The sequence below is a fragment of the Rosa chinensis genome, chromosome 4 (assembly GCF_002994745.2).
Source record: "Rosa chinensis cultivar Old Blush chromosome 4, RchiOBHm-V2, whole genome shotgun sequence".
NCBI lineage: Eukaryota > Viridiplantae > Streptophyta > Magnoliopsida > Rosales > Rosaceae > Rosa > Rosa chinensis.
The window spans coordinates 10,696,406-10,712,296 of record NC_037091.1 but is presented as its reverse complement, the minus strand read 5'-3'; the positions used below and the strand labels follow the sequence as shown (position 1 = coordinate 10,712,296).

At 34.1% G+C, this 15,891-nt stretch overlaps 1 protein-coding gene across 4 annotated transcripts; it reads left to right on the top strand.

Annotated features, from left to right (window-relative positions):
• Window positions 1-2,370: 2,370 nt before the first annotated feature.
• LOC112201163 lies at window positions 2,371-15,584 on the top strand. 4 transcript variants are annotated; one of them, XM_040518894.1, is made up of 24 exons: window positions 2,371-2,770; window positions 3,597-3,814; window positions 3,914-4,019; window positions 4,163-4,264; window positions 4,500-4,571; window positions 4,738-4,816; window positions 4,900-5,050; window positions 5,305-5,428; window positions 5,531-5,711; window positions 5,826-5,854; window positions 6,776-6,924; window positions 7,143-7,245; window positions 7,417-7,512; window positions 7,595-7,644; window positions 7,732-7,855; window positions 8,473-8,535; window positions 8,649-8,708; window positions 8,796-8,957; window positions 9,034-9,107; window positions 9,189-9,282; window positions 9,394-9,530; window positions 9,615-9,695; window positions 15,017-15,122; window positions 15,244-15,584. In XM_040518894.1, the coding sequence occupies exons 1-24, from the start codon at window positions 2,597-2,599 to the stop codon at window positions 15,313-15,315; spliced, it is 2,607 nt and encodes an 868-aa protein (XP_040374828.1). In that variant the 5' UTR covers window positions 2,371-2,596; the 3' UTR covers window positions 15,316-15,584. The 4 variants fall into 4 exon arrangements, with proteins under 4 accessions (XP_040374828.1, XP_024197958.1, XP_024197957.1 ...); XM_024342190.2 differs by having other exon boundaries at window positions 4,512-4,571; window positions 15,244-15,583; XM_024342189.2 differs by having other exon boundaries at window positions 4,903-5,050; window positions 15,244-15,583.
• Window positions 15,585-15,891: the final 307 nt, after the last annotated feature.

Sequence of the window (15,891 nt, the reverse complement as noted above, 5' to 3'; positions counted from 1 at the left end):
GCTATGGAAGTCTCTTTGGTCTTAGGGTTCTGCATAATTCTTTTCTAAAGGAGAGGGCAAGAGGGTTGGGGACAATACCCTGCACGTCCTTTCTGTTTCTTCTCTCCAATAAAGACGCCATCTGGTAGTTTGAAATCTTTAATTAGAGCTAAAAGTCATAACTAGGTTTAAATACTATTAAATATAAAATAACATTAGAAACTGTTCACACCCTATGGGTGTGGTCGAAGTGGGTGGTTATTCATCTAGAAGTAGGTAGTTAGTTTATGAAAATAATAAACTTTCTTATTATTTATTTATTAATTATTTTAGGGGTATAAAGTAAAAAATTTCAGTTATGATGAGCAAGCCCTCTTCTCTTGAATATAGTATAGATAATCCTTGTCAAAGATATAACATAACACTCATGGCATCAACATCACTATTCTACACTAGGTTTAGAGAATTGTGTATTTTTTAAAATATTTTTTCTATTAATTTTTTTTTTTAAGATAACATAATATTTATAGAAAATCTAGAGTCCTATAGTTCCTTACCGGGAGAGCAAAACCTAAGGATTTGAGTCTAGAGAGCGACGACGATGGGTCTGCTCCTCATCGTTAGGTCTAGCAGAGGCACGAGTTATCGTCGTCGAACACGGTCCTAAGGTGAGGCAGGGGAAATAGATTTTGCGGTTTTTTTTAGGATTGGAGCGGGGTTGTAGCAGAGGAGGCCGGTGGAGTTGTTGCAGCGGCGATTGGACTAGGTGCGATTTTGTAGCAATGGGGGTCAAGGTTTGGCTGCATAGGAGATCGTTGTTGTTGCAGCGACGATTGGTTTTGAGAGCGGAGTTCCTGTTCGATCGCTCGTTTTGGCCAATTGGGTTTTCGATTTCATTGTTTTTCTTCCTAGTTCCGGCACCGGGTCGGATATTTACTGATTTTCATTAGGTCGCTGAGAGGATTGGCGTTGATGCTGCATTGGAGGGGCCGTCCGCAGGAAAACGTGGCAGCAGCGATGATGACTAGTAGAGGCAGCTTAACGTCTACTGTTATGTTGTCTTTGGTACCCTTGGGTCTGGGACTAGGTTTGGAATTGGTCTCAGGTTATGGGCTATTTGGGTTTGTCTTGAGGTCTGACCTTTTACAGGGCAGAAGTCCATAGTCGTCTAGATGTTTGAGTTAGAATGATTGTATATGCTTGTAAAACTATCTCTATGAGTCTTGTGGAAGTGCTTAGCTTTAGTGTACCACAATTGCGTGCTAGGCATGTAAGGTTAGGTAAACTAGATTGCTTGCAAGGCGAGGTGTTTTATGTGGCATAGAACCAGAGTAGAAATGTTTCAATGGAGTAGAGTTTTGTACTATTATTTATCTATGAACCGGAGCATACTATTGGTATGTTCTATTTATCTATGAACCGGAGCATACTATTGGTATGTACTATTATACTTTTATAAACTACAAACTATACTTGTCCCTTCACCCCTTGATAATTTTTCTTTTTGTTTTTCATAATTTTGCTTTAGTAAGTGATATCTATTTATGCTCCAATTTTCATGTATATAAAACTCCAATTAAAATATAAGAAAATTTTCTTTGAAAACCAATTGAAAAGAAATCTATTAACAATCTTTACCTGAGAAAGATTTCTGGATCCGCCACTGATTTTATAGGGGGTTCATTGTGATTAACATTTTCTAGTTTCAGCATGTGTGTGTCTCTGTAGGGAGAGATCCTCTCCTAAGCTCCTTATCTGCCTAAGCTTTCAATTCTTGTGCTGTTTATTCTTAGGCAGGTTAGGCAAATAAGAAGCTTGGGAGTAGATCCTCTCCTGACATAGCCTGCAAGGCGAGGTGTTTTATGTGGCATAGAACTGGAGCAGAAATGTTTCAATGGCATAGTCTTCTGTATTATTATTTATTTATGAACCGGAGCATACTATTGGTATGTTCTATTTATCAAAAAAAAAAAATATATATATATATATATTTATTTATATTTTTATAAACTACAAACTATACTTGTTCCTTCACCCCTTGATAATTTTTCTTTTTGTTTTTCATAATTTTGCTTTAGTAAGTGATATCTATTTGTGCTCCAATTTTCATGCATGTAATTGCTACATATTTAAGAGTTTATAACTCCAATTAAAATATAAGAAAATTTTCTTTGAAAACCAATTGAAAAGAAATCTATTAATAATCTTTACCTGAGAAAGATTTCTTTATCCGCCACTGATTTTATATGGGGTTCATTGTGATTAATATTTTCTGGTTTCAGCATGTGTGTGTGACTCTGTAGGGAGAGATCCTCTCCTAAGCTCCTTATCCGCCTAAGCTTTCAATTCTTGTGCTATTTATTCTTAGGCAGGTTAGGCAGATAAGAAGCTTAGGAGAGGATCCTCTCCCGTATATAGCACTCCCCTCAGCTTATTTCTTTTCTCAATCTGAACAGACTGGAGAGAGTAGAGTATCTTGAAATCTGGGTTCAACCTTTAAATTTTCTTATATTTTGCCGAAAATTTTTACAATATTCTCTATATATGCTCCTAAGCAAGTACAGATACATTTCTCTCGTTCTTAAGTCATTTGAAGTAGAACTAAGATAAGTGAAAGATGAAGGTGGCAGTGATTGGTTCTGGTATTAGTGGTTTGGTCTCAGCCTATGTTCTTGCAAAAGAAGGCGTTGAAGTGGTTCTATATGAGAAAAAAGACTACCTGGGTGGCCATGCCAGGACTATCACATATGATGGCGTTGATTTGGACCTTGGTCTCATGGTCTTCAATCATGTAAGTAGCACTCTGGTTGTTCTCTGAGGCTCTTCCTTAATTCTGCAAATATATTCTCATTATCCGAATATTAACCATCTGCTTGTCTTTGTATTTTTTTACTTCAATTTGAACATAATGTTAATGTGGGAAATTCTAGTGTAGTGGTGGGTATCTCATACCCACATTTACAAAATTGTTTATTGTCAAAGTTGTAATTTGAGTCCTAGCCTACTTTGTGTAATCTTAGTTCAAATAATGGTAATTACACCTCTTACGACATTTTACAAGTTTTTGAACAAATTCGTTGTCAATGTTGTAATCTTAGTTCTAATAATGGTAATTACATCTTACGACATTTTTACAAGCTTTTGAACAAATTCGTTGTCAATGTTGTAATCTTAGTTCTAATAATGTTGTAATTTTGTTTAACTATATGTAAATAGTGTAAATGAATATGGTAACTTTTGTTCTCAATGTTGTAATTTTGGTTCAAATACTTGTAAATTTTTGTTCAAATAGTTGTAAATGAGGGTATCTCATACCCACCAGTACACTATCTTGTCTCATGTTAATGTATGCACCGAGTTAGTTGTATATGTTAGATCAGCTGTGCAACTTCTATAAATACAATCCTTAAACTTTCACTATACAGTTTATACTAAACTCTAAACAATACAAATGAAGCTTCAATGATCCAGCCTTCTTGATTAATTGGTCAATGTTGATTCTCCTCATCATCCTCACAAAAAGTCTGTCAATTAATTACTACAAAATAAAATACATATGAATAATGTTAATGTTGCTTTGTGGACTTGTGGAATGAAAATTTAAAATTGGAATGTAGGTGATGTATCCAAATATGATGGAGTTCTTTGAGAGCCTTGGAGTTGATATGGAGACATGTGACATGTCCTTCTCAGTGAGTTTAGATAAAGGACGGGGCTGTGAATGGGGTAGTCGAAATAGTTTCTCAAGCTTGTTTGCAGAAAAGAAGAACTTGTTCAACCCATACTTCTGGAAAATGCTTCAAGAAATCACCAAGTTTAAGCATGATTTGATCAGGTAAGTAACTCCAATGGTTCCTGAAATGCATCCCATGTCTCAAAATGTCCTATTGAGGTGAGATGTCATGTTGAAGTCTGTATTCGGTGTTTCTCGCAGTTATCTTGAGGTGCTTGAGAGTAACCCAGACATTGATCGGAATGAAACCTTGGGGCAGTTTATTGAGTCACATCACTACTCTGAACTATTTCTGGAGGCTTACCTTGTGAGTTATGCATGAATTCACTAAAATTTAGCTGTATTAATCTGTATTATCTTTAATTAGAGCTTTTTCTAAGTCACTGCCTAATATATCAATTAAGTTTATTAGTTACTTGGTGGCAAAGTAATGTGATTATTCACGTGCAGATTCCAATGTGTAGTGCAATCTTGTCGTGTCCTTCAGAAGGAGTTATAAGCTTCTCAGCTTTCTCAGTGCTTTCGGTTTGTCGCAATCATCATCTACTTCAGGTGCATTTTTTATCTCCTTTTAGCTGAACTTAATTAAAAAGCCAATATTTTTTTAAAGTAGCATGTATTGTATGATAAATTAGATACCAGAAAGCATATTTTGATGTTTTAATTTCCATTTTAATACCTTAGGAGTTTTGATGTCTATATGTCATATTTTGATGTTTTAATTTCCATTTTAATACCTTAGGAGTTTTGATGTCTATATGTACTTACTTTCTTGGCCCTGGCCTAGTTTATCTTGCAGCTATTTGGCGGCCCACAATGGCTTACCATCAAATGGGGTTCACATTGTTATGTGAAGAAGGTACTAATCTTTTACTTTTGAAATAATTGATGTTGCTTATAAGCTTATATACCTGATGCCACATGTGGGAAAAAAAAAAAAAAAAACAGTTTCAGGGTCTCAACTGAAAGTAAATGGTTTTTTCTAGGACTCTAGTCTCTAGCTCATGTTTTGTTAACAATTTCAGGTGAAAGAAGTGTTGGAGAGTAAAGGGTGTCAGATAAGAACCGGCTGTGAGGTGCATAAAGTTTCCACAACTGATGAGGGTGAGTGCTTAGATGGATAGTTGAGACTGCTTTTTCTGATCCTCTAATCAATTGTATTAATATAGATTCCATGAGAGATATAGCAGGTTGCACTGTTTTTACTGGAGATGGTTTTGAGGAAATATACGATGGATGCATTATAGCTATCCAAGCCCCCGATGCCATGAGAATGTTAGGAGAACAGGCAACACCTGATGAACTGAGAATACTTGGCGCCTTCCAATATGTGTACTGGTATGCCTTTGTTTTCTCACTTGCACCTATTCAAATTAGTACCTGTACGTCTGTAATCTTGGTAACCATGTCTTGCTGGTCACTTCAAGTGTACTCTGAAAAATAGTCAACTTATAATATGCACCTGATCATTTGCTTTAAGTTATCTACCTTTTGTTGTTGTGGAAAAAAGGGTAAATGCTGAAGTTGATTTGGTTTTTTGGTCTCCTAGCTAATTCAATGAATGCATAATCATTGTTGAACTCTATTGGCAGTGATATTTTCCTTCATCGTGACAAAACTTTAATGCCCCGAAATCTAGCAGCATGGAGTGCATTAAACTATCTTGGAAGTACTGACAACAAAGTATGTTTGACATACTGGCTCAATCAGCTTCAGGTATTTTATGTGTTCAGTAAGAATATGAGGAACTTTCCTCTTTGAAATTGCTCCCTTCTTCTGTTAAAAACTTAACCATTCCTGGAATTTTTGAATGTGCAGAACCTCGGTGAAACAAGTCAACCATATCTTGTGACACTCAATCCAGATCATACACCAAACCACACCTTGCTTAAGTGGTCAACAAGCCATCCAGTCCTATCTGTTGCTGCATTGAAAGCTTCGCTGGAGCTTCCTCATATTCAAGGAAAGAGAGGAATTTGGTATTGTGGAGCATACCAGGGTGAGATTCAGAACTACCTCAATTTTCATTTCTCAGAGCTGATATTATCCTATGTTGCTAAAACTATGCTTAGCTTTTATCAATCATCTGATTGTCTATCATACACTTTTTCAGGTTATGGCTTCCATGAGGATGGGCTAAAGGTATGTTATGAAGGAGTTAGTTATTAGATCATATTATTGTATAACTGACTGATACGTGTTATAGTATGTGTGTGTGTGTGTATCCTATCTAGAGTAAGATCTCGCTCTGAAATTAAAGTGCGAGGTTGGAGTTTAGGGTCACTTTTCGGTCGCATATCCACATCTCAACCGTTCAGTTTTTAGGTACTAATATATAGATCATCTCTACAGAATTTCAGCCAAATTGATGATCTTTAAGATATCTAACTCGCTAAATCCAATGGACGAACTGAATCTGTCAAACCTGAACGGTACTAGTTTTAAGGCAGTTATCAATGCCTTAACGACTATCAATTTAGCTGAAATTTTGCAGAGATGATCTATACATTAGTACCTAAAAACTGAACGGTCGAGATGTGGATATGCGACCGAAAAGTGACCCTAAACTCCAACCTCGCACTTTAATTTCATAGCGAGGCCTCGCTCTGGATAGGAACTATATATATATATATATATATATATATATATATATATATATATATATATATATAACCGAATCTGTCGAATGGACAGAATCTGTCGAACCAGAACCGTTCGTGTTTATAATGATAAATTGCAGTTTTGGATGCCTTAACAATCATCAAATTGGCTGAAAATTTGCAGAAGTGATCTATACATTAGGACCTAAAAACTGAATGGTTGAGATGTAAAAATATGATCGAAAAGTTGGTCTAATGCCCTATCCCTATAAAAGACCAAAAAAAGGGATCCCTCACTAGAAGGGCCCTATATATATATATATATATATATATATATTATATATATATATATATATATAAAATGAAAGAGTGATTGACCTCCTCGGTAATTATTCATTTTGATGAATTGAATGGTAAATTACTTGAATAAAAAGCTTAATACATTGGCAAAGTGGAATTGTAGGCTGGAGTGGCTGTAGCACATGGTATGCTTGGAAAAGGCTGTGCCCTATTGGGAAACCCAAAACATATGGCTCTTTCATTGACGGAAACAGCAGCACGCCTATTTGTTACTAGATTTTTTAGACATTATATATCTACCGGATGTTTAGTGTGAGTAATACTTATGTTCTTGAAATTTATTCTACTTCCTCAACTTGGATTATAGATGTGACAAGCTTACTGTTATCTGCATTGCATGTGCCACTTGTTTCTTCTTTTTCTATCTTCTATGTCAGCTGTTTTTCTACGTTTTTTCTTTCCATCATTTGGAATAAGTTTCATCAGATATGAATACAATTAGTATAATTTAAATGTCGTTTTGTATGCAGCTTATTAGAAGAGGGAGGCACAATGTTCACCTTTGAGGGAAGCAGAAAGGACTGTTCTCTAAAATCCATTCTTAAAGTTCACAGTCCTCAGTTTTACTGGAAAGTATGCATGTACTTTTATCCAACTTTGACACATCTGAACTTGAATTCTAGTTAAAAGGAAAAGGTTTCCAATTAAAGCTCATGAAGACAGTATATCGGATCATTGTAAATATGAAAACACCATTAAATCTTCTTCCACTTTCACTGAGTAGGAGAAATTTGAATTTGACAGGTAATGACACAGGCTGATCTAGGCATTGCAGATGCATATATCAGTGGTGATTTTTCTTTTGATGATAAAGACCGAGGTCTTCTAAATCTTTTTCTGGTAAGATAATTGAACATTGCAATCTCATTCTCCTTACTATGCAGATTTTGATAAGATTTTGCCTTGCTGTTTCTTCTTCCAGCTTCTCATTGCCAATAGAGATTCTAATGCCTTAAAATCAAACAAGAAAAGGTGCAATGCGCTGATTATCTCAAACTAGAATTGTGATATAGCTGATAATAATCATCTAGGTCTCATTACATTGTTGGTTTTATGTAGGGGATGGTGGCAGCCTTTGTTTATCACAGCCACTATAGCGTCAGCCAAATGTGTCTTTCAGCATGCTTTAAGGAAAAATAGTCTTACACAGGCTCGAAGGAACATATCTCGTCATTATGATCTGGTATAAAATTTACAAGGCCGGCCGTGAGGGTTGCCTAGTGAGGCAGCTGCCTCAGGCCACCGGTCGTTGGAGGCCTCCGATTGATATAATTGTCTCAGTTATTAGTATATATATAATTTATTAGCGAAAATTATACACATGTACCAGAGTGGCAGAGTGGAAAAGCCTTGACATATAAATGACCAAAGCCTTCACGGGTTCGAATCCCTGGGCTGTTACCACGTCTTACACACGCGCGCGCACACACACATATTTATATATAAGAATAATAAATCATTTAAAAATATACCCAAAAAACACGATAAACTCAAATTGAGACCTAAAAAAAATATTTTAAAAAAAATTGTTCGATTGCTAAAATGTGAAACTCAAGTAAGGCCACAATTTTTTTTTTTTTTGCCTCAAGCCTCTACAATCTCAGGACCAGCCCTGAAAATTTATGACCTGGGAATATAGAAATAATAGGATTTACTTAAACAGATTAACCTCTCTATTATCACTTAGTACATATTAGAATAGATTTCACTCTTCTTTAGTAGCTATTTCAATGACATGCCAGCATGAGACTTGGTTTTTTAGCTCACAAAAGTTCATTATTCGCTTTTTGTGTGTTGTAGAGTAATGAACTATTCTCGCTGTTCTTGGGTGAAACGATGATGTACTCCACTGCAATATTTAAGGTCGGAGTCACCAGCTTCCAGTCAGTTTACTACAATAAACACTCATGGAAGAAAGTACATTAATTGTAATGTAACTTATATTTTTCTTTCTGTGTCAAATTGTCATTCTTAAGACAGAAGATGAGGATTTGAATACTGCACAGCTTAGGAAAATCTCTATTCTCATTGATAAGGTTAGTTCAGTTTTGAGAATTCTGTCAAGGGTTTGATTTCTGTTTTCGTCTCCTATTCCAAAGTGTTTCTTCTTTCAATTAAACTAGGCTAGAATCGATGAGAACCATGAGGTTCTAGATATTGGTTGTGGTTGGGGAACCTTTGCTATTGAAGCAGTCAAACAAACAGGCTGCAGATACACTGGCATCACTCTATCTGAGGAACAACTTAGATTTGCTGAAAAGAAAGTGAAAAATGCTGGACTTCAGGTATTAAATTTTAGAAACTTCAGAAACTTATTTATTCCAAGAAACTTGATTTGTTATTTGAGGTACTTAATAACAGCACCGGATCAAGTTCCTTCTGTGTGACTACCGCCAATTGCCTTCTTACCACAAATATGACAGAATCATATCTTGGTGAGTACTTTTCCCTTACCAACTTGAGTCCATTCATTATGTACTCCTCAAAATTTCTTGATTAGTGGCTGCGTTTTTCAGTGAGATGCTAGAACATGTCGGCCATGAATTTATGGACGAGTTCTTTTCTTGCTGTGAGTCTGTACTGGCAAAAAATGGGCTTTTTATTCTTCAGGTAGTGTTTGACAATTTTGACTCTAAGCTGCTTAACTATTTTGACTAATAAATTTGACTGCTATATATGATGGCATCGAACATATTGCTAATGGTGATTGATCTTTCTTAGTTCATATCTATGCCGGATGAATTCTATGATGAGTACCTACGAAGTTCAGGCTTCATGAAGGAATATATATTTCCTGGTGGGTGTCTACCGTCATTAAGTAGGGTAACATCAGCCATGGCCACTTCTTCTAGACTCTGGTATGATCTGTTATCATAATTTCATAATTAGGTCCAACATTTTGTTATAATGTTTTTCTAACTCATGAGAATGTCATTTTGCAGTGTGGAGCACTTGGAAAACATTGGTATTCATTATTATCAAACACTAAGATGTTGGAGAAAGAATTTCTTAGAGAGACACAGGTAAGAAGATAGTCATTTCTTTAATTAGTCTGATGGCAATATAAATAAGAATTCCATGTATAATGAGGTTGACATGCACATACAAGTTTTATTTTGAATTTATGATATAGCATGGGTGGTGCTATTCACACACCCATTTTCTCTATTTACACACCCCTTATAATTTTCTATTACTTTAATTCAATTTGTTTCTACAAATTACCCTAACTACCCTCCCTTGCAATTATGTTTCTTTTTATTTTTTCTATTTAGCAAGTCAATTATGAATCAAATACACATTATACAATAAATCAATATTTTTTTTTTTACCGAAGGAAAAATATTATGTTCATTAAGTGGAATGACATATATTATTAGACAAGGAATATGTTTCCCAGGTAATTACGTTCATCTAACTGAATCTAACTTGCAAAGTTTGTATTCATACAAGTAGGAGGGGTAAGATTGTAAGAATCATGCTTTACTCCTTCGTTGTCTTGGGTTCCAATATTGCACCTAGCTTATTTGAGTTTCTCGTCTCTTATAGACTGGCAATAAGCCATTTTCAAATGCAGTCTACAAATTTAGTAAATCTCTAGGTACAACAAAATAAAATATTTGCAGTATAGTTCAAGATTAATTGTTTGAACAAGACTTGCCTGAGAAGCTAGACAAATGCAGACACACGCATAATCAATAGCACTCACCTATAAATAAAAGTTCAACATTAGGCTAAAAAAAATATGATTAAATACTCGTTACTCCTCATACTTTTGCAAGAAAAACAGTTTAATCCAAATTTTTTAAATTAAACAGTTTAGTCCTTATTCTTTCTAATTGTCACACAACATGTCCTAAAATGACTATTATACCCCTCACCTCTCTCTCTCTCTCTCTCTATATATATATATATATATATATATATATATCTATATATATATATATAGTGTGTGTGTATATATCTATATCTATACACACACACACACACATATATATATAAATCTATATCTATATATATATATATATAGTGTGTGTGTGTATACACACACACACACACACACACACACGTGTATGTGTGTATATAGAGAGAGAGAGAGAGACAGAAAAAATAAAAAATAAAAAGTGAGGGGTATAATAGTCATTTTAGGATCTGTTGTGTGACAATTAGAAAAAATAAGGACTAAACTATTTAATTTTAAAATTTTGGACTAAACTGTTTTTCATGCAAAAATATGAGGAGTAACGAGTATTTAGTCCAAAAAAATACTAGACTTTGGAATATTTTTTCCAGTATGTAACAAGTAGATCCTATGCAATAATATCTCAAATGTTGCAAAATATCATAGTACACAACATGGAATCAAAACATCTTATAGTCAACTAGCCATAAATCCTCAACCATATATACATAGTGATGAGTATGTGATTGCTAATCTTGCAATAAAAATAATAAGAATGTATTATGCAATGCCAGAATAATCAAAATAAGATCGAACATAGTCAAAAATATTAGTCATATGGAAAAGAAAAGAAGCAATTGCAAAGAGTTTTGAAGTCCTCTTCTGCGGGAAAATAAGGGTTTAGGATTTGGGGATAATTGACTTGCCAAATAGAAAAAAGAAAAAAGAAAAAGAATTAGAATTGCAAGGGAGGGTATTTAAGGTAATTTGTAAAAGAAAATTGAATTAAAGTAATAAAAAAAATAGAGGGGGTTTGTGAATAGAAAAAATGGGTGTGTAAATAGCACTCACCCAGCTATATGGATATATATATATATATATATATTTTTTTTTTTTGAGAAGCCAGCTATATGGATATATAGAAGCAGTCTAAAGGAATATAGTTTTTCTATTGGAACCTCCAAATGATGTAGGACGAGAATCGACCCAGTTTAGCCGAAAAACCATAAAAGTAAAGAAGCGGTGTAGAATCAAGAGGAGTGATTGGAAAATAGGTAACTCACGCGTAATCAGGTTACTAGCCGCGGTAATATTCAAGAAGATTTGGTTTTGGACTTTTCGGGTTTCTCGTGCGAAAAGTCAGGTTTTGATTTTGAATCAGATTTGACTAACTTTTGGCCAGAATGTCCGTTTGAAACGCATGATACCTTTACAGAATGGGAACGACGAGATCTTCAAGACTCACTTTTGTGAGCCCTATCAGATTTAGGCCAAAATGTATCGTCTTAATTATCCGATTCGTGATTTAATATTTTTAGGTTAGTTTTACATTCTTTTTATTTTAGGTTTTCTAGTTTATTTTAGATTTGTTTTGTTTTAATCCGTGGGCTTTAGGGTTTCATTGTTAGTCGCCCTAGGGTTTCTTTTCCCATATATAAGCAACCTTAAACGGCTGCAGAACTATCTTTTATTATATTATCAATCAAAATTGAGAGTTTTCTCTTTTATCTCTGGTGGACTCCAGAATCTTTGTTTTAGGTTTATTGTTTGTAAACCTAGGGTTACTTCCGCCCGCGTCACCAAATTTATTCACTTGACCTCTATGCTTTTTACACCACCTATCAAATTTTCAAATACTAAATTTAGTCATTAAACCTCACTAAAGTTCCTCAAATAACCTCACTCATATAATTAATTTACAAACAAACTAAGATCTTTATAATAAAAAAACTTAGTCATTTCAATGATTTAATTACTCTATAAATCTTAATTACATCTCCATTCCTTAATCAGATAACATAAATCTCTTATCCAATAAAAAAAATCAAACACAAGGTATTGAGTTTTAAAAATTAATAAAAATAAAATAACATGAACTATTATGTGATTTTTTTTATATACTTTTTCTTGTTTAGCTGTTAAAAAAAAACAAGATTAATAATTTTTTCTTAATGTTTCTCTATTTTCTGTACCTCATGATTAATTATTTAAATATTTTTTATTTATTTTTATTTGCTAGCTCTTTTTTTTTTTCTTCTTCTTCTTTTTACAAATATAATAGATAGATTTAGATTTAGGGCATAATACAATTTATCTTAATCATAGTTTTATTTCTTAATATATATATATATATATATATATATGTATGTATATGAATGCTTTAATGAGTATGTAGTAAAATTGGAAAATGAAAATAGATAGGGCAAATATTAATCTAATATTATTGAATTGGAAAGTCTAGAAAAAATAAATATAACCATTTTTTTTTGTATAATTATTGTCCCTAATAGTCATTTTATAGTAGGTTATATATGTTATTTAATAATTCATAACAGAGTGAGGCCAAGTGAGCAGATTTGGAGGTCTCAATAGAAACCCTCAAAAGAATAAGAGTCAAAAACAGAAAACAAGAATGAAGTTCCAATTGTCTAATCTAAAAGTGGGAATCGTACTAAGAGTTGATAAAGAATTAAAAAAAGTAAAATTTTTTTTAAAAATTAAAAAAAAAAAAAAAAACTCAACAAACTACATCACTATATAAACTGGGAAAGAATTTTCAAGAAGTACGAACAAATTTAATTAATTGCGAGCAAAGAATTATTTTAATCAAGATCAGCTTAGATTTGAATCAACCTTGCTTTACAATAGGAGACTCAGCTAAAAAACAAAAAAATCAAGCGGCGCTCTTTCCTAGGGTTGTCGAGCACAGAGAAGCGCGCCGTTAATCCTTGCGGAGCTCGACAGTCGTCTAGTGCCTCTAGCCCTGGCACGTCGCTCCGCGTTCATTGCCGGTCGAGGTTGAGGTGTGTTTTACACGGTTTCTAGTTTTGGGTGGTCGGATCCCGGAGGATTTCGGGTGGTCAGCAACAGGTTCTACACTAGTCTTCTGTATTGGCCTGCCGGTTCTATCTCTGATCGAAGGCGGAGGGGTGTGGGGAGCAGAGTCGACCTGCGACGTGATACTGATTGAGTCTGGTTTAGTCTGGTTTTGTCGCCGGCTTGGAAGGGAGGCAGCAGCACCAGACTTGACGCTGATGCAATCAATTTCAATAGTCAAGGCTAAAGTCTTTGTTTAGTTCATAATACCGGATGAACCGTTAAGGCTGATTGGTCTTTCTTTAGTTCATATCAATACCGGATAAACATTATGACGAGTATAGGCCACTAAATAAAGGAACATATAGTTCCTTATGGATGTATACCTTCATCAAGTAGGGTAACATCGACCTTGGCTGCTTCCAGAGTTATCATGAGATGAGAACAATCTCATAATTAGGTCCAACCTTTTTATTGTAGTGTTTTTATTTAAAAATTATGAGAATAATTTCACAGCGTGGAGCAGGGCCGGTCCTGAGATTCTAACCGCCTGAGGCAAAGAATTAAAATGTGGCCTCCTATATGTATGTCTTTTTTTTTTTGGCGCCAAATAACAGTATAAAATCATGTATTTTGAATAAAAGTAAATATGAAATTAATAACAATACAAAAGAATCGATCTTCTTTGAAGTGAGAAATCTTCTATGCATACACAATCAATATATAGGGTTTAATTGTGTTAGTTTTCCATATGGAGAAGGAAAATAAAGGAAAGGAAAGGTTTATATGGAAAAGGAAAAGAAAAAAAAAAAGAGGCTAGGCCACGGGTCCAACAAAATTTTTGCCTCAAGTGATTTAAAAAAGAAAAAAGGTTAAAAAACTGAAAGAAATTGGGCCCCACTTAAATTGATTGAAAAAATTTTGAGAAGTGAGTCAGGTGTGATGCGAACCTTGGTGAAGGTGGATGTGGCCTATCTCCCCTTCCGCTAGAGCAACACGCGTTTTTTGGTTTATTATAGCAAACAATAAAATATATATATTATCTATAACTTATATACAGGAAGTCCGGAGGCCCCCGGGAGCCGATGGCCTGAGGCGGCTGTCTCAGGTGGCAGCCCTCAGGGCCGGCCCTGGTGTGGAGCAATTGAAAAACATTAGAATTCATTATAATCAAACACTAAGATGTTGGAGAAAATATTTCTTAGAGAGTCAATAGAGTTAGGAAGATAGTTATTTCTGTAGTATGATGGCAAATTTCTGTATAAAATAGAATTACTATGTATAATGAGGTTCTTGAGGACCATGACATGCACGGTTTATCATGATATCCAGCATATATTAATCAGTCTATATATGGATTGAAAGGATAGAATTCAATGGGCATAAATTTGCCATTGCAACGTTCTTGTCTGAAACACGGAACTCTCTACGTATTAATTACGCTCGATCACTATTGCTCTTTGTTCTTTGCTTTTCATCGAACATATTCTCTGATCAAAGTCTTAATTTACATGTATTCAATTCATAGAATAATTTCCAATATATCAAATGAAATAGGAAAATAATATTTATGACTGCTACACTTTTAGCTTTTAAAACAGTGCATTTTTTCTCTGGTGTTTATAGTGAAATACTCGCTCTTGGATTCAATGAAAATTTCATTCGAACATGGGAATATTATTTTGATTATTGTGCTGCTGGTTTCAAGTCACATACACTTGGAGACTACCAGGTAACTTTTATACTCTACACATTTTCTAAATTTCTGCTGTTCACTATGATTTTTAAGTATTATATGTGCCTCAGTCACACGTGCTTCACATAACCCAATATAAGTTATTAATTTGATGCAGATTGTGTTTTCACGTCCTGGTAATGCTCTCACATTTAACAATCCATATAAGGGTTTCCCTTCAGCATATTGATGGTTATGCACTATGAACTACCATGAAGAATAAGGCGCAAATTAAACAAGGCTCCATTTGAATGAGTGATTCTAATTAAATCTACATATTTCGTTTGACATATATTATTGCTTAAATTGCATGTCAAACATGTAAAGATTTCAAGTTTGAATAAAAAAGTAAATAAATAAATGGAGTTCGAATAATTACTTGTCTGTAATTCAATAAACTACATTTTATGTAATGTTGGAGTTTTGTGTTCAAACTAAATCGAAACCTTTTTTTCGCAGAGGATTACTAATGGATCTTAACACAGGGGAAGTCTAAGGTGTGTTGATGTTTGTCATACATCAACTTTTTAATTAATATATATTAAATTAAATTAGTTGGTGAAACCTGTTGTACAGGTCAACAGGTTATCCAATTATAATTTGACATGTGTACTTAAAAAAAAAAAAATTACCATACTAAGTACTCATTTATTCTTTTATACGTAAATCGTTCAAAAACTTGTAATGAATATCGTAAATATAGTAATTACTTTTATTACAACTATAATTATCATTAAATACGACTAATGTGGTCTTTTGTTGTAAA

Excerpts from the sequence above, each read along its gene's own strand:
- LOC112201163 (XM_040518894.1), top strand. The coding sequence starts at position 2,597 with ATGAAGGTGGCAGTGATTGGTTCTGGTATTAGTGGTTTGGTCTCAGCC. Across the intron at positions 7,246-7,416 it reads GTCCTCAGTTTTACTGGAAA|GTAATGACACAGGCTGATCT; the intron begins GTATGCATGTAC and ends TGAATTTGACAG. Across the intron at positions 7,645-7,731 it reads TTAAAATCAAACAAGAAAAG|GGGATGGTGGCAGCCTTTGT; the intron begins GTGCAATGCGCT and ends GGTTTTATGTAG.